Below are 23385 nucleotides of genomic sequence, written 5' to 3' on the forward strand. Positions count from 1 at the left end.
GTATCTTAAATACATTCATGAAAGATAATTTAGTATATATAAAATACAGGACATATTTCCGAGGTCTGAAAAGGGCGAATTATATTAATTTAAATGCAAATAAATTGAGATAGTGTAGGTGCACATTTTAACCAATAGTGGTCCCCAGCAGACTTCCTTTGCTTGCAGCATAATCGCCTTGCTGAGACTGCCTATCCTCTTGAGCAGTGTTTCCCAAACTCGGTCCTGGGACCTTGTATTGGATTTTAGCAAACGATATAAACGTGCCGCGAGACATTAATTTAACATTTTGAATCACGACCAGTCAAGCTCCGATTTGGGAGGTCAAGCATCAGACCTGAGCCTAACACTTGCGTTATAAATGCCATATATTTATGTACATGTTGGATATTCTAGTTTTAGCTCAATGCACAGTGGCCTGGACTTACTGCTTTACTTCAGTTTATGCCCAATGCTGATAAAAAGTCACACAGAAGAGTCATCTTTATTTATTAAAGCATCAAGCTCATAGTACAGATATATTTAGCACATCTTGACCATCCAAAGTTTAGCAAAATAATTAGAACAGCAAAGTTTTCCCTTCAGTACATCCTGTAAGTTCACCCTCACATCAGGGGAGGTGTTTGACTTTTCCCTTCCCCAGAAAACACAGCACAGGATAAAAAATTTAAAAAAAGGTAAGGCAAGAACAATTTCATGATCCAAATATTTTTTTTTAGAAACTACGTTTGGAACACTGGTTTTACAACAAAAAGGGTTGGACAAAAACAAAATATGGTTGGTCCGTAGGCAAAATTGCACCCCCCCAAAAAAATATACCTTCTAAAAACTGTTCCAAACCAACAGAACTAACCCATACGCAGATCACCAAGTCTTAAATATGACTTCATCCAAAAACAGTAACCAAAAGTTATTTTGTGAAATGTGCTGGTGCCTATTCCCTAAACCAGTCACTACAGCTCTTAGAACACAAAGGAGGCTGGTCACTACAGGCATAAGAATGACATTGCAGGTAAGGATACCTGGCAAAGGTTGGTCCTCAGAAAAAAGAGAGAAAAAAATGAAACCATTCCAAAAAGCCAGACATGTTGGAGGGAAGATATTCCAATTGTCAACTTTGCCCAGGTCCTTACATGAACTAATTCCAGTGGTCCCCTTGCAACGTCAGTCACAATTTTAACTTCCTGGGGAGAAACGGTTGTCGTCGTCTACGGTACACCATCACACTACATGACCAAAAGTACAGGAACACCGCAAAACATCTCATTCCAAAATCATGGGCAGTAATATTCAGTTGGTCCCCCCTTGCTGCTTTAAAAAACCGCCTCCACTCTTCAGGGAAGGCTTTCCACTAGATGTTGGAACATTGCTGCGGGAACTTGCTTCCATTCAGCCACATGAGCATTCGTGAGGTCGAACACTGATGTTGAGCGCTAAAGGCCTGGCTCAGTCAGCGTTGCAATTCATCCCAAAAACGGTGTTCGATGGGGTTGATGTCAAGGCTCTGTGCAGACCAGTCAAGTTCAACCACACCGATCGACAAACCATTTCTGTAAGGACCTCTGTGCACGGGGGATTTGACATGCTGAAACAGGAAAAGGGCCTTCCCCCGTTGCCACAAAGTTGGAAGCAAATAGTCTACAATGTTATTGTATGCTATTGAGTTAAGCGACCCCTTTACTGGAACTAAAAGGGCCTATCCCACACCACGAAAAACAGCCCCTGGCCATTATTCCTCCTGCACCCAACTTTAGTTGGCACTATGCATTGGGGCAGATAGCGCTCTCCTGGCATCTGCCAAACCCAGATTTGTCCATCGGACTGCCCAGATGGTTAAGCATGAGTCATCGCTCCAGAGAATGCGTTTCCACTACTCCATATTCTAAAGGCGGCAAAGGCCAGCCGACGCTTGGCATTGTGCATGGTGATTTTGGGCTTGTGTACGGCTGTACGTCCATAGAAACCCATTTCATGAAGCTCCCAACGAACGGTTCTTGTGCTGACGGTCCTACCTGCCTCTAGAAGCAACTCTGTAGTGAGTGTTGCAACCGATATAGATATATATATATATATTTAAAAAAAACGCACTTCAGCCGTCCTGTGAATTTGACAAACTTACTTGTTGGGAAGGTGGCATCCTACGACGGTGACACATTGAATGTCAGCGCTCTTCGTTAAGGCCATTCTACAGCCAATGTGTGTCTATGGACATTGTACAATGTATCAAATTGCACACACACACACCTGTCAGCAACAGGTGTGGCTGAAATGACCGAAAGCACAAATTTAAAGGGATGTCCAGACTTGTGTATATAATGAGCCATTCTCTGGTGTTTTAAGAGCTTTCTGAACTAGCGTGATCTTACAGTTCCTAACAGTGGGGCAATGCAACACAAGTTATAACGCTCAGAAATGCTAAAGGCAGGCCAGAAACGGCAGTCTTAAAATACATTTTTAAAAACATCAGTCAAAAACAAAAGAAAATGTTCCCTATCCACCCCAGGTTTGTCAGCAAATTCAAATCAATCTGCATTCACTGGCAGGGGAAGCATCATGAATTTTACTGACCAGCCCGAGAAGACAATCCAACATCCTAAAAAATATATATTTTAAACATCAATATCTGTATAGTAACCATATAGATTAAGGCCTGCCTTCAGCACTATGGTGGCAAAGTAGATAAACATTAACCCCGACCCACCTGTTCAATAAAACATCAGGATGCTCCAGTCCCATCTACATGAGCTGATGAAACTGGAAGGTGATGCACATCACTCTACACAGAAGGAACAGACCGCAGCACCACTACACTGTCAAGCAATACAGAACTAGTAGTCACATGCACCACAGGATTTTCCCCCATCAATGAACAAAGGGTATTGATTGTGCTCCAAAAAAAACTGCAGTGGAGTCACATTTGGGACCAATTCACTGCAAAATGTCTGCGCACAATAAAATTAATAAAATGGCTTATGCAACAGTTGTGTGGAATGATCCGGGATCACCCTGGCATGCTCAGATTGGTGGGCCTCCATTGTGTGCTTACCGATTCCTGTATAGGGGGGAGAGAGGATGTACATTGTTTATAAAAAGAAAGAAATGCTTTGCTGGGCAACCGCTGCACTAAGCAGAGTCTGAGTCATTATTTCCATTCAGGGCCACACGGTGCAGCCAGGAGTGCCACTGTCAAGCATGGTTCTGGGGCCAGCTGAGTCTCACTGTGTTATGGGGAGACCCGCTGGGCTGGGAGACAATGGCTGACCATGCTGGACTGCAGAGGGCATTGTTCTGGCCCACACCACAGCGACAAGGTGACTGAGTCTCCTTGAGTCATTTACATTCAGATAAAGCCCCGCAACAGGCCCCGCTATTCTCAACATTCAGTTGGCACAGCCTTTGTTCTTACACGACTGATCTAGTGTCAAGTTTGGACTTTTTTTATTATAATGTATTCAATTATTAATGGATAAATGAAGTGTTTAAACTGACTGAGAATTCCAAGAACTAGACGCTTCCTGTTGGTGCAGTATACTTAAGCAATAAGGCACAAGGGGGTGTGGTATACCGTCTGATATACCACAGCTTTCAGCCAATCAGCATTGAGTGCGCAAACCACCCAGTTTATAAATATAGGAGCCTTGGTGTAAAATGTAAACATGTATTACACACCCCATACCATGAAGTACCCAACTTGATGTTTTAAATGTACACTAACGCATACTGTTGCATGGGAAAAGTTTAGCCTGTCTATTTGTGGACACATTCAACAGCTAAATTTATTGTCGAGGTGGAGAGAAGCATGGCTGACTGAACAGGGGGGGGGACCCAATTCTAGCAATAATTATTTTGGCTCCGGTGCAGTTTACAGCCAAGAACTAGATCACATTGCCCAGCAGTCAGCCGCTCTCCAATCCTCTGGTAGTGAAACACTGACAAAGGCATTTTGATTTAAGGAATTAATTAACTAGGTTGATGCAACATGACAAATAACATTATGGCCCAAAGCTCACATGCTTCTAATCACGCAAAGATCAACATCTTGAAATTCAATATGCCAAAAAAATAAATAATAAGTTAGTGTTGTACATTTGTTTGGGTACTGAGGAGTCCTGCTCGAGCTGAAAACTTCTTAAAGTGCACTCAAAAAAAGGACACTTTTGCAACAGATCAAATAAGCAGCAAATCAGTGAAGGGGGGGAGATTGCATTTCAACTTAAACATTTGTTTTATACAATCGGTAAGCACATAGAGGTGGACCCATCTGAGCATGTCAGGGCCCTGGACTAGTGGGCACGAAAGCCCTGTCTGTGGGGAATGAGGGGGGAGACCTGCAGGAAGGGGCCGCTGCACTGGGCCAGGCTGGACAGCCTCAAACAGAGCATGTTTAATTCCTCTACATGCACTTCAAGATCACAGCAAGAGTGCACTAGACTATCTAAACAGAAAAAATAACTTTCATGCAAGAGAGCTAAGTTATAGGTACAACAATGCATACAATTCAAACTGGAGTTTAAACTAATAGGGCCTGTGGCCTCGATGCCAAGAAATCCTGAACAATGGCAGCAGAGTGGAGTGGGCCTCTCCGCTAGGACAGAAAGACAGCCGCAGAGGGTGAGCCCTGCTACGCAGTCGCCTTTCTTCTTACGTTTCTTTTTCATTCTTAAACCTCAACTTTGCTGGTTCTGCTGGCGGCTCTTGGCATAACTAGTAAAGACAAAATTGTAATCGTTGAATTGGGCCAACTGGCGGTCGAGGCGCTTGTACCCCTCGAGTTTCTGGGCGGAAGAAAAGACACTGCGACATTTGGAGCTCTACAGTAAAAAATAAAAAGATTGTTAAAGGTGAAAATGCCAAGCACAGTGAAGCCATATAGAGTCCATTATAAAAGCACTTTTCTGAAAAAGAGCCAAACATCCACAAGCAACAACGGAACCATTTTGAAAGAGAACGTACCTGGTTAACAAATAGCGTCGTCACAAATTTTCCTGGCTTAAACACGTCCACAACTTTCCTGACCAGATCATCGTAGGACGTCTGAGAGAGGTTGGTTTCAAAGCTGACATAGGAGAACTCTGGCTCTGGAGTGATGTGGATCGTCCAGTAAGTTCCCTGTAAGACAAAATACATTGTTTTTCGATAATGTCCCGGGTGTATTTGTAGAGAAGACCAGACCATTGACAAGATCCACTTACATCAGTCTTCATTCCATTCATTGAGTAGCCACAAGGGTTGAACATTGTGGCGTCAATCACAGAACCTGGTATCAGGTCACGAATTCCACTCATCTGAAAAGACAGAAAAATTGACTAATAATTGCACTACAAAACAGCAACTACTAATTGACTGATGAACAGGCAGCTTTACGATGGTGTTTATCTATACAACAAGGGGGAAAATGTTGCTAGTGGTGGCAATTGAGATAATTTGATATCGATATGAGCAAGGCATATCGCCATATTGATATATTCTTCCCATTCACCTACACAATTGTTTATCCCTGCATGCACAAAACCCTTTCCACAGACCATCAACAATTGCCTGCTCATGGGACATCAGTTGATGAGCTTCCAATTGTATACCAACTGGTTCGGTAAGTTAGGGCCCCCCCCGAACATTCACACCTGGCCCAATGGGCAATCAACTGGGCCAGCAGTCACAACTTCAGACACATGGAAGTTACATTTCAACTGCGAAAGTTATTTTTATAAAACGAATACTGTATCAACAAAAATACACCCCAGATATTTTCCATATTAGTACCAATCACTAGGGAAGGTCATTAGACAAAACCACAATAGATTAATGTCTTCACAGGTCCCCCTGAACAGTACCCAACTGAGTGAACCCTCTTAAAAGGAATCAACAAATATAGAACATAGCTAGTCAGTGGGCCTTACACGAGTGACATCATTTGCAGAAACACCGTCTTTCATGAAGAACTGGTCCATAATTGCTGGATCAAGGTCACTCATCAGAACTTCCAGCGTCTGATCCGCATGCTCGTTCTCCCAGAACTCTGGCAAATCCAGAGTAAACAGGTACCTGCAGGGAAACATGAACACATGCGGCAGCACTGGTCAGCGCAGTTAAAGTTTCACAACAGCAATGTCCACTGCACTATTCGTTGTCATTAATGGGACAGTATCTTGAGTATATTCCTTCAGAATGAAGTGTTGATGACCTTACCAGCAATCAGAGTTCAAACGTCCCATGCAGTACGCTGCTCCGTCTGGAAAAGAGAACCGCATGTCATTTCTTTTTCTCATGTGCCCATGTCTCATACTCTTGCCTCCTAAAATCAGTAGAGGATACAACAGCACAGCCTGTATAGCGTTGCCGACTCAACCCCATACATGAATTACCAGCCACGCCCATTGTGATGAGTACAAGAATGGAATTTATAGAGCATGGGGGGGGGGGGGGATTAGTACTTACTTGGGAAAATCTGGCTGAGAAATTCCACTTCCTCCTGGAAGTTCCGATGAGGGAACTCCTGATGGGTGGGCTTCATGAAGTTCTTACGAGAATAGAAGAAATTCTGTAGGTAGTGAGGAGATGGAGTTAGAACCTCTGACCTATCCTGTCCACGAGAACGTCAACACAAAACAAGACAGTACGACGATTACATGAGCCTCACACAAGGTCTTGACGCAGAATATGGTTTATATAAGGTAATTCTTGGTTCTAAGAAACATGTAGGTCATGCGTGGGTGTCACACTGACCTCGATGGCATCAAAGCCACAGTACTCTCTGGCCAGTTCCAGCAGAGGCATCAGTGCTTGCAGTAAGAGGGTGGTTCCACATGTCTTCAAAATGAAACGTCTCTTGGAGACAAACATGCTACTCTCACTGAAAAGAGAAAGGGACAGAAAGGAAAAAGATTAGTTAAGTTATACATGTTACACATGGTAAAGTTAAATATAGCCTTAAGCCTACATTTGTGACATGAACGCGACTGACATCCAATATTACTAACTGTGTTCAGAATTCAAATTGATACATTCGTTTCCCAGGTTTGAGTTTCTACAACTTCCAGTTAAGGTTGTAAGCCTTCCAGCTAGGCACCCGGAGAGTGTGCTTAAAGACACCATGACATGCCACCCCTTGGCCAGGCATTACTCTAGTGACAGCTTACAAATGATTCTATAGAGCAGGGGTATATTCAACTCTTACCCTATGAGGTCTGGAGCCTGTTGGTTCCATTCTACTTAACATGAATTGCTCCCACCCGGTGTCCCAGTTCTAAAAATCAGTCCCTGATTAGAGGGGAACAATGGCAAAATGCAGTGAAACTGGCTTTGAGGTCCAGAGTTGAGTTTGAGGGCCCACGTAACAAAAAAAACTTAAATGAAACGAGGTTCACGTCAAACTGCCAGTGTAAACAAGGCATTAGTCAGACTACTTCTAGGGAGACGTGCAGGGTCAGTCGATAGCATAGCCAGTGAGACTATAGGAGTTGAAGATCAACAATCATGTTTTGTCTACTTGCAGTCAAGCAATCACATGTAGTCCTTTCCTGAATCATGACTATGCCGTTCCCATAACATCAACAAACCGTGGACAGCTGCCACTTCACTACGCAGCTTGCTCTGATCCCGTCAAGGTCGGCGGATCCACCACCTCCCTTGTGATCTGCGCGCTCTCTCAGAGGGTTGTAGGTGGGACCTAACCAGCAGGAGCGGAGACCTCGGTCCTTCACAACGCAGACACCCTAGTCCATTGGTCCGCCACAACCAGATATCAAATACGTTTTTATTAAATGACCATTACTAAAGGAATAAACACATTTTGGCCAAGGGATCCGAGGAATAACTTTAAGGTTTACTATTATGTTAATCGTCTGTGGTTCCCAAACTTTATATAGTACCGTACCCCTTCAAATATTCAGCTGCGTACCCCCTCATGCACCAGGGTAAGCGCACTCAAATGTTTTTTTTGCCATTAAGCCTGCCACACACTCACTACAATACACTTATTAAACATAAGAGCGAGTGGTCACAAACCAGCTCATGGGAAGTGACAAAAGCTCTTGCAGGACCAGGGCACAAATAATCAATAATTTTGCTCTTTATTTAGCCATCTTATATATAAAACCTTATTTGGTCATCGAAAATTGAGAATAACTCACCCCAGGTTAATGAGTAGGGTGTGCTTGAAAGGACGCACATAACGCTGCAATGTTAGGTTGTTTTGGAGAGTGTCGTACTTAACTTCAGTCTGTGCCTGTTTTTAGTTTATGCTAGCGTGGGCCGAGAATCCACTCACATAGGTACGTGGTTGCAAAGGGCATCAGTGTCTTAATGTGATTTGTCAAGGCAGAACATTTGAGCATCTGATGAAATTCAAGTCACAGAACCGCATGTTGCAATTTCAACGAGGCTCTCTTGTTCAGAGAAATAAATAAAAAAATAAAAAATCGGTAAGTGGTCTGGAGGCATGAAAGGGATAACGAACGTTAAGATCATTCAGGCGAGAAAAAGAAAAAAAATTAACCCAGATAGTCCAGTCGTGTAAGTGGTCAGACAAATGAAAAATGGTCAGTAGAGAAAACTAAGCAAGTCTCAATTTAATAGCTGTCAATACTTTGCCTCTTGATAACCAGCACACTTCTGTATGTTGTAAAAGCATTACATGGTCGCTGCCCATATCATTGAATAGTGCAGAAAATAGACGAGAGTTCAGGGGCCTTGCTTTAACAAAGTTAGCCATTTTCACTGTAGTGTCCAAAACATATTTCAAGCTGTCAGGCATTCCCTTGGCAGCCAGAGCCTCTCGGTGGATGCTGCAGTGTACCCAAGTGGCGCCGGGAGCAACTGCTTGCACACGCGTTACCACTTGTGTCTTTCTGTCATGGCTTTTGCACCATCAGTACAGATACCAACATTTGGCTACATGCAGATCAGTGGAATTCCCACGAGAGTGTAACGGTTAATGTGATTGGATGTTAAATTATTTGACGAGGCTACCTGTATTTGACATGGTGTTATTTTGCTGAACACTAGATGGTTTAATTTTTGGTAGTGAAATGAGGCTACTTAGGCGACAATTGAATTTCTGCATTTATTTTTTTCAATCTGGATCGCATTTTTGTTTGGCGTACCCGACGGCATTACGTACCCCAGTTTGGGAATACCTGGTCTAAAATATGTTCTTAACCCTGGGAAGCTCACAGCAATATTTGTAACCATCCACAGTAATCAACCAATTATTTAAAAAAAAAATAGGTTCAACTCAATACTTATATTCATTGAAAACACAATGTGTAGAATATTAGCTTTATTAGGTGTTTGACTGGCAGCATTATGAAAGTTTCCAGGACATATGGATTGGGTGCTTAATGCGATTATGGCATCCACCCACAGTACTCAGAATAACAAATCACATTTAGATTACGGTAATGAATCTTAACAGAACACACAACCCAACGGTGGGAGTCCTTACCGAATTCCGACACGCACTTTGAAGATTTTAGATTGAACCTGTACAGTTACTCTTCCACAGGAGTAACAAACAGCGAAATCACTAGCCTATCTACTATCCCACATAGTAGAAAAGTTGACCTATACTACTGGTATGCTTGTCGTTCTGTGCAAGAAAGAAATGGCCTACTCCAGACTGGGACAGTTGTGGAACGATAGCTCCCAAATTCATACAACCAGTACAGCAAAATAACTTGAAGGTTTTGAGGCTGATCAGAACATTTAGCTTAAAAACAGTGATAAACCCTGTTTCCACATAGCTTTGCAGCACACGGCAGTAGACTACGTGCACGTTGTGCCATAATGCAGTTCAATGGAAAAACAGATTTCAAAAGCGCACGGCACATGTGAGATTAAAATAAGCGAGCTCTGAAGAGCCAACAACTAGAGTGGGTCGCTAATATGACAAGGATTGTGCCGTTGGATACTGGAAAATTAAAGTTAATGTGAAAAGAAATAGGACACGACAGAAATTAGCTACTTGTTTCAATGGCAAGTCTTCTAAAATAATTGCCTCCACGTTTATAGAAACTCATCGTCTCGGCTACTTTGAAGCAACACAAGTACATAACTCATAAGTAGTAAAGTGTATGTAACAATTAACTATGCTTTTCAAAATGCATAATGCCTCCAGCGCTCTTCGCCTCGTGGTCTGATGAGCTGAAGCCTGCTTACTGTTGCCAGCACTTGAATGGTTAATGGGAAGCTGCGCTCCAACTACCGGTGGATAATTAATAAATAAACAAAGCAGCCATTTAAAATTGTGGCCATCAAAACCGTCAACATTAAATTGCATTTAGGAAGGTTTCGCAATGATTAGTCATATAAAAGCATGTTTCACTCGCGCAGCAACGGGAACTGTAGCAGCAGCTCTCGCACTGTCTGACAGAGTCCTGCTCAAAGTTCTGTATCCATCTGTATGTGGTCTGATGAGAATCCTAACAACTTAAGACATGCGCCAATTTAAAACCACCAAACTACGCAAATGAACCTATAGACCGATAAGCATTTCCATCAATGGCAAAAAAAAAAGCATTGTTTTGCAATGGGTTCCCTCTTCTTCCGCCAGTTTTATTTAGTCGCTTTTTTGGGGGGCCAAAAGCTGGCACTTAGCACCTGGGTTTGGATAAGACCCAGGCCATTAGTCCCTTCAGAATAGAGCCAGAGATACCCTTCACCCCAGGGGAGAAGATAGTTTCCATGCAGCCACTCGTAATGAGAAGATTACAGATGACCCAAATCTAATACCTGCCTCCTAATCTGGAAGAGGAAAAAGGTACGTGCCAAGGTGACAGTGGTAAACAGAATAGGGATCCGGTCGCTACTCACCTGAGTATATAAGCTTCCTGCTTGTCGGTCTTCGTCACACTTATGATCAAACAGTGCACATTCTCCAGAAGTTTGTCCCACTCAAACCTGAAAGACAACATTTTTTTTTTACTGAAGTTACTTTTTCTCAATAAAAACCAAGAGCCTTGTCTGTAGTTCTATTGCTAGTAGATTACATTAAAACAAAAACATTGAGCTACGCTAGGGCTGGGCAATATGGCCTAAAAATACTAAAAATGTATGGGTGACTCACAATATACATCAAGAAATGTTCTAAATAAGCATCATTGTACAATTAAAAGTCAAATACACAGCATTTAAAAACAGTCAGCAATAATCAAATGAATTCAGGGCTTCACGCTATAGGCTAAATAAACCTTCCAAAGACCAATACAATTAAATCAAAAATAGTTAGCTGCTTTTTTGTGTGCGATATTCACTGATCTGGCTTGCAAGTCCATCTAGGAAATTGCCCTTGTTACAAATGTAACTAGAACCATGCTTAATGCACTAATAATGCCTAACTTCTTGTAACAGGTATTAGGCTAAAGAAAATTAACAGGTCTCAGAAGGCCACGTGCTAGTGATTAGCCAGCTAATCTTTATATTTCAAGTTCAGTGAAATGTATCAGTTTATGAAAGTATTTAGCGAACGCCATGAGCGTAGCTAAAGCAAGGGGTTATAGCAGCATAGACAACAAATGAAAGTCGACTTACAGAAGAACTTGAAGCAATAAAATCTTTTCAGTCTGGTTAAACACCAGGGCTTGACAGTGTACCACTGGAGGTATCAGACCTTTGATGTACTCAATAGCCATTAGCATGTTTTACTCCTATACAAATGGTACCCTCAGGTACTCAAAGTCTGATTTCCTTACTAAAACAGGACCCAGGTCTTAAGAATAAAGATAGCCAATTTTAAAAAACTGGAGTTCTAACACTTCAATGTTGTGTCAAAATCCTGGAAAAATGCATAGTACAGAATTTAAAAGTCTTGTTCATCCTGATTAGTTAATTTATTTATTTTTTACATGGGCGATATACAACATTTACTTGAAACAATTGAACATAATGAAAAGACAACCGGTCTGGTCTCCATTGCAGATTTTGAAAAGGTGTTTAATAAAGTATGACTAGAATTTATATATAAATGCCTGGATTACTTTACGACAAATCTCGAATACAATGGGTTGGAGTTATGTACATCAACCCCAGATGAAACATAGTAAATAATGGTTACTTCTCAGAGAGTATTGAGCTTTTACAAGGCTGTCCGTTGTCTCCATATCTATTTATTATGGCCATTGAAATGCGAGAGCCAAAAAGATCACGGGGTTTGAAATCCATGGGATAGAAACAAAGGGTCAATGAATTGCCGATGACTAGTTATCTTAAGTCCATAAACTGGATCCCTGCAGTCTCATTGACTATCTTGATCAATTTTCTAGCCTCTGGATTAAAACCTAGTGTACCATATTATGTAAATAGTGTTTACCAATAAAATGGGCAGATGGTGAAGTAGACATACTTGGTATTCACATCTCAAATCTAATGAACTTTAAATGACTTTTAATAGAAAGTTAGCTAAACTAGATAAGATTCTATATACAGACACCTGTATATGGTTAAAGTATGGTTAAAGGTATGGTTAAAGTGACTATGCATATATGATGAACAGAGTAGCAGAAGCGTAAAAAGAGGGGTTGGCGGGTGGAATCTGAAAATCTAGAGACTTCCTTAGAACTTCTCAACTAGCCTACCTGGTTAAATAAAAAATAAATTAAAAAAAGGAGCAACCCTGCGAGACCGGCAGAACCCCACATGAATGACTTGACTGCCCCTTTAGTGGTCACACTTCAAAAAGCTTTGGCTTTGTGACCTTTAGACAGGAAAATGTCCTCAGACCAGTATAGAATCCATTTGCAAAGAGCCTCCAGCTGTGTCTAACATGCAGTCCTCACGTCCAGGGCACAGATTTCTCATGATACATGTGCCAATATGTTAGGTATTGAGAATGTCACAATTGTGATTCGATACTGCGATTATATGTTCAAAACATATTGCTCACTAAATGTCTGCTGCAGAGAGAAAATGAGTTGAGCGTTCATGGAAACAAGTGCTGAAAAAAAAAGTTTAAATTAAAATCAGGAGTGTTCCTTAAAAAGGACAACACCGCCACTTTACTAAACACTTCATAACCAAAATGTTTAATTTTATGATTTCTGTTTAGACTGTTCAGTGCTGAGCAAAATCAGAAATTCCTTCTGACATTTTCAAGTAGAATCCCTGAGATGACCAACAATAAATTGGACAGTCGTGTTCAGTGATCAAAATAACCATCTGTAGTTCTGATCATATTTGATCTTCCAGCTATACACACACACACGTTTCTCTGGTCGTCTGTAATAACGTCCGGAAATATTTTAAAATAAACGCTTGAATACCTTAATGATATTATGATACCTTGATACCTTACTCAAATTTCAGGTCAATGCTCAAACTCCCATGATTCCATTCGGCAAAACCACTAACACCATAAAGGACCGAAGTTTACGCCTACAGTCATTACAGGCATTTGCAAAAGGCACATTTTCATGTTTACTTGCAAACTTCGTATTAGTTCCAAAAGACCTCCAGTGTTGAAGGATTGCTTGGACAGTCACCGAGGCTGCATGCCTCATGTTGAAAACACCGTTAAGAAGCAGGTTTAGATTCTTAGCTAACATTAGCGCCAAATACACAGGCTGCAACACAATACATTCTTAAAATGTGTTTTAACAGGCCTACATGTTAGGTCTGTTTAAGACAGTCGTTAAGATTAATTACTGCAAACACTTTTTTTTTGGGGGGGGGGGGGCATGTAGCAGTCAGGGTAACTAGATAGTTAACCTATGCTAACCATAAGTTACTGTAACAGTAAATTGGAATTATTTTCTTCGGGGCATGGACTCTACAAGCTGTCGAAAGCATTCCACAGGGATTCTGACCCATGTTGACTGCAATGCTTCCCACAGTGGTGTCGAGTTGGCTGGATGTCCATTCTTGATACATGGGAAACTGTTGAGTAGCAGAGTGAGTTCTGGACACTCAAACCTGTGCGCCTGGCACCTACTATAACCAGTTTTAAAAAAGGGCCTTAAATATTTTGACATGCCAATTCACACCATGTCTCAAAGCTTTAACGTTTCACCAATAAGGGATCATAGCTTTCACCTGGCCAGTCGAGATATGTTCCTAATGTTTTGTATAATCAATGCATATTCAACATGACATTCACGCAAGCATAATATATTTTACAACCCAAAAGTTAAATTCACTCATAACATAAGCAATATATTTAGACTATGCTTAGGTCGGGGCTTGATTGACAAAATGCACCCTGGGAATCTTAGTATGCTGTAGACGAGGGCAATACAGAAGCTTCAAAGTGGCAAAAACAAGGAATCATGCAGTGTGCCTAACAAAAACAATAGTGTATCATATCTTACAGTAGTGCATATACAGACACACTAACTGGTAATATGGCAGAATTGTCCTTTAAGTACTAGACGTCAAAAGAAGCTATAATAGTTATCCATCCACCAACATCAATTTCCATGGTTGACATATATTACCATTCTGCCTGATTGTGCAAGCCCTGGGCAAATAACCCTAACAAGAACATTGACGGCAATATCCTTTACAGGACCAGGACTAATTTCAGGAGTCATCAAGTTTGGGCCACTCATACTAGAAGCTTCTGGTAACATCCCAGTGCCGATCAAGTGGCTCTCAATGGAGCGCTGTATCAGCTCACATCTCAGTGTGACATGGACACTATAGCAATTCCTGGTGACGATAGACTCCATTCTTGCCTGGGAAACTTGCAGGAAAGGGAAAGCCAGGATAAACACAGCCAAATAAATGGGCACTTCAAACCCAGGGACACATGCAAGTCTATCTGGGGGAACTATTCAAGTTTGCAACACCCTCATAGGTCAGATAAATAGGTGAACTTTCCCCATTAGAGGCAGCTCTGGTCAACATTCCTCAGGTCAGACAATAGCCCAAGAAATGTTGATCAACAGCCCACAATCTGACGAGGACAGAATTTAAGCAGTTACTCAGCCCAGAGAAAGTCAGCGGCTTAGGTGGGTGTGAGGTACAGATTCATGAATCAGATGCCTTTGCGGACTTATTTGGACATTGGCAGGCATCCAGCACCCCTGATCCACAGAGTCTGAGCAGTTAATCTTCCCTGGCTGTAGATTAATACCCGCTGTCATTCATTCTGTAAGCCAGACACTTTCCTAACCCAGATCTGATGATTATGTTCTAAAACAGAACTCAGGCTTTCCCCCAGTTTGGCAAAAGTAGCCATGAACCTTGCCACATAAGGATGGGGGCTATAATGTGCCAAGTAGACAGTGCACCAATACTCTCAAACCTGGCATGTTCTAATTTGATAATGAATATTTTCTTGATTTGATTAATGCCAGCAGACAAGCTGTGTATTAGTTGTCAATTTCATACTGGCGCATACTCCCCTTGTCAACTTATCTTAGCCTACTTGCGAAAAGCCTAAGAAATTATTTTAATAGAACTAGGCCTAAGGAGAAACATTTGCTTGTGTCTGACATACGCGGATGGCTCTGATTGACGGGTCTTTTTACATTGGGGGGAGCATTCTCTATAGGCCTATATGTTCAGTCAAAGCAGCGTGTGCAGATTCCATCTAACCTCTCTGCGCACGGAACCCGGTAGCGGGATGAAATTCGACAATACGGTGATTGCTACAGTCATATTAAACATTCATGAAAATACAAGTGTCTCACATGTTTCGAAAGCCTAGAATCTTGCTAATCCAACTGCGTTGTCAGATTTTAAAAAGGATTTACTGCGAAAGAATACGATACAATTATCTGAGGATAGAGCCCCATAAAAAGTTTTAACTATTTCAACCAGCACAGGCATAACAAAAATCACAAACTGCAATAAAATAGTTTACCTTTGACGATCTTCCTCTGTTTGCAATCCCAATGCTCATCGTCACACAATGGTCTTTTGTTTGATAAAATCTATTTTTATTGCCTAACACGAAACATTTTGTGAACCGCTTGTGTCGTGAATTGTCTCATTCCATTTAACGACACATTCGAGGTAAACACACACACACACATACACATACACAAAACGTGACTTTTCCAGTAATGTTTGGTTTCATTGCAATCAACTGGTTTGGTTGTTTGTTTGTAACAACCAAACCTGATGGGTCATTTCGCGGGACGTATCGACTGAAAGAAACCGATTTGATGACAAGTAAATTACATTGTGCGCCAATGATTTGCCCACTGTTTCGTTGATTGACTGCATTTTAACCCAATGACCACTGATCGTCTTGAAATCTAGCTGGGTCGATAGCCAATGAGCGGAGGTAAACGGCAATATGTAATGTTTGTGTTGGAAGACCAACCCATGTAGTAAACTCTGGCGTAAAGAGGTTCATTCGCCATTGACGATTCATACCGAAAGGAGCAACGCATGTTGCGCACAGCATTGTTTTGGTAAAGCGCATATTCAGCTGTTTATATATCAATTAGTATGGCGACTAAGTCAGGGAAAGCTAAATCTAAGTCTAGATATACAGGATGTACACACAATTTTAGAAGAAATTGAGCGAGGACGATTCATTTAGCGATTCCCAAATGGAGGAATATTTTCAGAACGGAGAGAACATCGTTTTGGACTGGTAAGTTCTTCTCATGCGAATGCCGTTGTTTGAAATTCAGTCTCCAGACTGTCACGTGCTCAGTGTGAACCTGCTTTCATCTGTGAAGAGCACAGGGCACCAGTGGCGAATTTGCCAATCTTTGTGTTCTCTGGCCAATGCCAAACGTCCTGCACAGTGTTGGGCTGTAAGCTCAATCCCCACCTGTGGACGTCGGGCCCTCATACCACCCTCATGGAGTCTGTTTCTGACCGTTTGAGCAGACACATGCACATTTGTGGCCTGCTGGAGATCGTTTTGCAAGGCTCTGGCAGTGCTCCTCCTTGCACAAAAGGGAGGTAGCGGTCCTGCTGCTGGGTTGTTGCCCTCCTACGGCCTCCTCCACATCTCCCGATGTACTGGCCTGTCTCCTGGTAACGCCTCCATGCTCTGGACACTACGTTGTCTATTCCATTTGCACAACAGCATGTGAAATTTATTGTCAATCAGTGTTGCTTCCTAAGTGGACAGCTTGATTTCACAGAAGTGTGATTGACTTGGAGTTACATCGTGTTGTTTAAGTGTTCCCTTTATTTTTTTGAGCCACATACACATATACACATATATCTGTTCATTATACCCGTTGATACAGGGCTCATATGTGAAACTATTCTAACTGAACATTATCTTTCAGTGACACTGACTCCAAATGGGAGCCCCCAGTGCCAAGGTGTCCATCCCCCACTGAAGCTGGACCATCCAGCTCCTGCCACAAGTGGTGTTCATCTGCCCAAATGTATTTCTGCAGGCATGGATGTGCTATGGCACCTGGCATCAGCAGCACAATATTGTGTAGAGGACTGAGGGTCTTCCAAATATTGAAAGTGTTATTTTGTAAATGTATATATTTTCATGTTTTTTTTCTCCATTTTTGGGGAGGGGGTGTGTTAGAATACCATTTTAGTATTTTGAATATAGTTATTCCATTCAAATGTATAACTTCACCAATTTGGCCACATTTGTGCAACTTGTGTGGGACACCCGGGTCACTTCATGATAAATGTCATGTAGCATACTCATTTTGGAAGTTATCATTCTGAAACTTTGCACAAGTACTGTTGCCCTCTTATATTTTTCACTGAAATTGTCCCCATCATCCTATCTGAATGTTTGTTTTATCTTGTTCATTTTAAAGATCCAACAATAAAAAGACAATACAATGAAAAAAAACATGTCTATCTAAACCAGATCTATTGTTATATTCTTCTACATTCAATTCACATTTACACAAACTTCAGAGTGTTCTTTCAAATTGTACCAAGAATATGCATATCCTTGGTTCTGTGCCTGAGCTACAGGCAGTTAGATTTGGGTATGTCTTCAGGCGGAAATTAGGGGGGTAGGGGGGTAGCTCTAAGATTAATGAGTCAAACGCACCTGTAATGATTTAATCTTGTTTAAGGCCCATTTTCAGTAGATTAGGCAAGATTTCTCTCATTACAGCATCCTATCTGAAGACCATTGGGCAATGCCACTGGAAAATGATTTAAGGGCTTAGTGTGAATTGTTTAGTGCGTCAAATTTGGATACATATTATCTTTATTTGCAAAGGACAAGGAGGCATATACAGCTTTATTAGACTCCGCCATGCACCAATGTATCATTATGAAAGGAGCGATACTCCCCAACCTAGCAATCTTCAATTTGTAAATTCAAATTTATAAGTAATAACAATTAAATGCCATGATAACAAAGTGATATGGCTGGTTTCAAATATGCTTCTTAATAAAAACCTATCCACGTAAAGTGTACAAACAGAATTGTGACCACCCTTTTTACATAGGGGTTTACAGGCCCAAAGTGCACACCTAACGAGTAAAGGGTTTTTCCTGGCCTCCACAATCAAATGACCTCAACCTAATAGAGCTGTTCAGGATGAGTTGGACCACAGAGAGAAGGAAAAGCAGCCAACAAGTGCTCAGCATATGTGGGAACTCCAAGACGGTTGGAAAAGCTTTCCAGGTGAAGCTGGTTGAATGCCGAGTGCGCAAAACATGATTATTTTTTTTTTTTTACACAATTTAACTAGGCAAGTCAATTACTATTATTTTTACAATGGCGGCCTACCCCGGCAACGCTGGGCCAATTGTGCCCCGCCCTATGGGACTCCCAGTCACAGCCAGATGTGGTACAACGTAAGGCTATTTTGTTTTGTTTAACACTTGGTTACTACATGATTTCATAGTGGTCTTTACTACTATTCTAGTTTTAAAAAATATATATATATATATATACACACACATATACACATATATATATACACATATATACACATATTCATATACATATATGTACATATTCATATACATATATACACACATACATACATACATACATACATACATACACACACACTGGAATGAGTAGGTGTCCAAACTTGACTGGTACGCAACATTTAAACAAAATGGACACGAAAGAGAAAAGGAAAAACCAGTAACAAAGTGTAACGCTCTAGTGAAGTGCCACACATTGAGTTAGATCGATCTGTGTTGTCAATATGAAAAAGTGTCATCTTAATTTGTGTACCGATTTAGTAACTAATAATTTCAGCCAACCAAGTATTCAAACAGAGGCATGGTGGAGAGGGCGCATCAAGAAAAATCTTGATGTTTAAGAGCAGCGTATGCCCTAATGTAGTGTTTGCCAAACTAAGGGTCGTGACCCCATGTAGGGCTTGCCTGAGATGAACATTGGGTTGCAAGAGAAACTGAAATAAAATAGCGCTTGGTTCATTGAACTGGGGTTGTCAGTGACCGTCGGTAGCCGCTAGATGCTCTTGTAATAACAGAAAACACCGTTTCTTGCTACAAATGTGGCTCTAGACTGGTTTAAGCTACAAAACAGTATAAAATCACTCAAAGGTAGACTCTCGGCAACACGCATGAGTGGTTTCCCTCTGCGGCCCACAAGCCGAGTAGGACTTTCTTGAACAGTAGAACAGACTAGGGTTGTCTAGGTTCCAGATGTTCATATCCTCATTCAGTCCACACGGATTGACGTATTATCGTCTAAGTACACAAGGGGGAGCCCAAAAAAAACAAATCACATTTTGCATCCATTACCAGAATGCCAACATAATGCTAATGAGCGCAAAGACCGGCAAATCAGCTAACGAAGTTGTGGACACCCCCTCAACTTACTGGAGTCAGCGATTTCAGCCACACCCATTGGCAACTGTATAAAATGGCTCACAGCCACGCAATCTCCATTGACAAACGTTGGGAGTAGAATGGCCTTACTGAAGAGCTCAGTGACATTCAACATGGCACCGGCATAGGCTGTTACCTTTCCAACAAGTGACTCAAGTTTTTGCTCTGCTAGAGCTGCCCCGTCAACTGTAAATGCTGTTATTGTGAAGTGGAAATGTCCAGGAGCAACAACGGCTCAGCAGCGAAGTGGTAGGCCACACAAGCTCACAGAACGGGACTGCCGAGTACTGAAGAACGTAAAAATGGTATGTCCTCTGTTGCACTCACTATCACATCGCTTCCAGATGCAGTTTTAAACATCAGCACAATAATCTTTTGTCGGGAGCTTCATGAAATGGGTTTCCATGGTCAAGCAGCTGCAAACAAGCCTAATATCACCATTCGCAATGCCAAGCGTCAACTGGAGTGGTACTTCGGCGCAGTGGAAACACGTTCTCTGGAGTGATGAGTCACGACAAATCTGGGTTTGGCAGATGCCAGATTGCTAACTAAAGTTTGGTGTAGGAATGGTCTGGACTGTTTTTCATGGTTCGGGCAAGGCCCCTTAATTCCAGTGAAGGGACATCTTAATGCTACAACATACAATGACTTTCTAGAACATTCTTTCCAGTATCAGTTTGAGGAAGGCCCTTTCCTGTGTCAGCATGGCAATGCCACCGTGCACAAAGCGAGGTCCATACAAAAATGTTATGTCGAGAGCGGTGTGGATGAACTTGACTGGATTAATTGGAAAACCGACTGCAAGCCAGGCCCAACCTCACTAACGCGCTGGTGGTTGAATGGACAAACGTCCCTGCAGCAATGTTTAAACATCTAGTGGAAAGCCTTCCCAGAAGAGTGGAGGCTGTTCGAGGCGGGGAGGGGGGGAGCTTCAAATTAACGCCTATGATCTTGCAATGAAATAATTGACGAGCACATGTCCACACATCACTCAATTTTTTTTATTTTACAAGCAAATGACAAAAAGGTATGCATGCTTGTCTGGAGGAAGAACAGTACTGTGTACACTGTCTGGAGGCTTGGAGCTGCTAGTGCAACAGGTCTGCCTGCTTCATGGAGAAGAGGGGAGGCGCAGACGGGCCTTGTGTGGCTGCCAGTTTAGCACTACTGTTGTCATTGACAAGCCACTTTCTGCTTAATGATTTATACTATTTATGACAAAACTATAGTTACATGTCCCTGATCCCTATTGAGAAAAATAAACACCTTTACTTTCAATATAAAACGCAAAGCATGCGAATACACAGCTGGACTCACCGGTTCCTGCTTTCTCCTGCTGTGCTATTTACAAACACTTGACTGGCTCAACTGTTCTGGGGAACTAACAAGCTTCATAATGTAAAATGTGAAATGAACACCCATTTGCTTAGTCTCCTAAAGTATTGCACAATTTCACTTCGGGTATTTACTTAAAGCACACATTTATTGAAAAATTTTCAAAAACATTGTTAGCAGTATTAAAAAACCGTCACATGACCATTTCTAAATATCCTGGTACAGCCCAAGCCTAGACCAGGCACTAAAGCAGACTGGGAAATATAGAAAAAAAAATTTAAAAAATAAATCGATTTACACAGCAGATAATACAAAATTGCCTGTTCTGAACTATCCACTAACTGATGCAATTGTCACTTCAAACCATTCTTCCTTTAGATCGAAACCGTCAAAAGTACACTCAGGCTAATTTGTAAATAAAATGTCACGCACCAAATAAAAAAAGCAAACATTGGCCAATTAAATACTTTTTTACATGTGAGTTCTGAAATTCTCCAAATGTGATCACTGGGAGAGAAAAAAAAATAAGTTAGTGAATCCCTGCCCTACTGTCTGACTTAGTCATACATAAACAGTTTGCTGGAACTCCAAGAAACATAGTCAAACGTATTTAAAAACTAGAGCATTTCAATTATTTTAGTATGGTTGATAGATACACATCCGTTAACATATACTAGGGCAATGCAAAAAACAAGGGACTAATTTATGAAGTTGGAGAACTACGAGTGAGTATCATGAAACTATTATTTCACCATACCTGAACAAGTAATAGTAGCAAGATGGACTCCAGGTAACGTTAATGAAACTACTGCTCATTCATGCATTGAGTAAGTCACAGAATATTCGTTTCTCAGATAACTGATGGGCAATCAACTCAAACTGATCATTATCCATTCCCTATTTATTATGTTTATGGTTTTAGTTCATTCTGCATTGCAGATGTAAAGCTTTAAAAAAATATATTGGCTGTCTTTCTGTTAAATTGCCACAAGGCACGGCCCCAAGGCACTACCACATGCTTAGCATGATGCTACGGCCCACATGGGTGACGCAGGAGAACAAATGAAATGGAAAATTACTAACCCTAGTTACACAATGACAACACAAGTTGAGTTGTAGATTTAGTGAGCTACCTAGCTTTTGACATAAGATACATTACTGCATAGAGATGCACGTGTACGTCGGTCTAACTCCAAATCCATGCGCAGTATGCGAAAAACCCGCGCAGTCAAACTCAACCCAATCGTACCTTTTCTCTTGCCTGGGAACAACAAAAAAACTGCTCGATTTCAAATACGTAGCCAGCCGTATACCTTACATTTCTGAACATGTACAAAGATTTTTACTGGAGACCATGATTGACAGTTTGATGAAATGTAGCGAGACTAGCCAACATATAGCGAACCATCCAACGAACAGGTGACATGGTTAACGTTAGCTAACTAACACCGATTGAATGAATGACTCAGCTAGCTACCGCGTTAGCAAGCGCCAAGCTACTGCAGCTAGCGGTCGAATATGGGGGATGGTAATTCATTCGGCCACCACATGACATGTCAGTGAAAAATGCTATGGTGGTTTACGAGATAACTGGGCTCGTTGTCATTAAATAGACTACCTAGGAAGAGGAAGAAAACCTGGTTACGATGTTTTTAGCGCTTGTTGAGTGTTGAATCTACAGCCAGTTCTTCAGATGACTGATTGCTTGAGTCCATACAGTGCCACATGCTAGCAGCTTAGCTAGCAAGCAAAGTCAAGCAGACAGGCATGTATTAATCAAATCTTCACTCCACAAACCTTGGGATGGTACGGAGGTCCCCTGTTCCTTTATTCTCATCTTGCCGGGAGAACCACACCTCCAACAGCTTCTCGGTTCCCTCGAAGAAGTGTGCACCGTTCTCTTCCATCGTGGCACAGCAGACACCAATAACAGAAATTAAATGTAGGTTACGTTTTCAACTTAATTAGCTTGTCCTTGCTTGATCGTTATAATTTATTAAGTACAGTCCTTTAGCAATCCAGGTGTAATTTCTTGGTTTTACCGTCTTCCCTTTTACAGAGAATACTGTAGAGCGACTGCTAGCTAATATCACCGGCCATACTGTGGAAAGCGCAGAATGAGGACTGCACAGTGATTTTATTCACCTAGCCTATCACGTCACCCTCAAGTTAGTCGAATCACATTGGCGGGTCCTTTCCATTAAGTGGCGATTGGCTGAGGCAACTGTCAGTATGACAGAAGTGTGTACATTGCTAATCTCCAAACATATTACAAAATGATGGTAATGCCGATTTGCTACATGTACCTCTCTCATGTAACAGCTCAAGGCAATAGATGTCATATGG

The 23385-nt window shown here is 41.6% G+C and overlaps 1 protein-coding gene across 2 annotated transcripts; it reads right to left on the minus strand.

Annotated features, from left to right (window-relative positions):
- Positions 1-465: 465 nt before the first annotated feature.
- On the minus strand, positions 466-23170 carry LOC110522151 (S-adenosylmethionine decarboxylase proenzyme). 2 transcript variants are annotated; one of them, XM_021600287.2, is made up of 9 exons: positions 22837-23170; positions 10810-10896; positions 6724-6850; positions 6436-6538; positions 6187-6229; positions 5898-6042; positions 5193-5285; positions 4954-5109; positions 466-4811 (listed from the first exon to the last, which is right to left on the minus strand). In XM_021600287.2, the coding sequence occupies exons 1-9, from the start codon at positions 22944-22946 to the stop codon at positions 4668-4670; spliced, it is 1008 nt and encodes a 335-aa protein (XP_021455962.1). In that variant the 5' UTR covers positions 22947-23170; the 3' UTR covers positions 466-4667. The 2 variants fall into 2 exon arrangements, with proteins under 2 accessions (XP_021455962.1, XP_021455961.1); XM_021600286.2 differs by having other exon boundaries at positions 6436-6580.
- Positions 23171-23385: the final 215 nt, after the last annotated feature.

This window comes from Oncorhynchus mykiss, chromosome 4 (assembly GCF_013265735.2).
Source record: "Oncorhynchus mykiss isolate Arlee chromosome 4, USDA_OmykA_1.1, whole genome shotgun sequence".
NCBI lineage: Eukaryota > Metazoa > Chordata > Actinopteri > Salmoniformes > Salmonidae > Oncorhynchus > Oncorhynchus mykiss.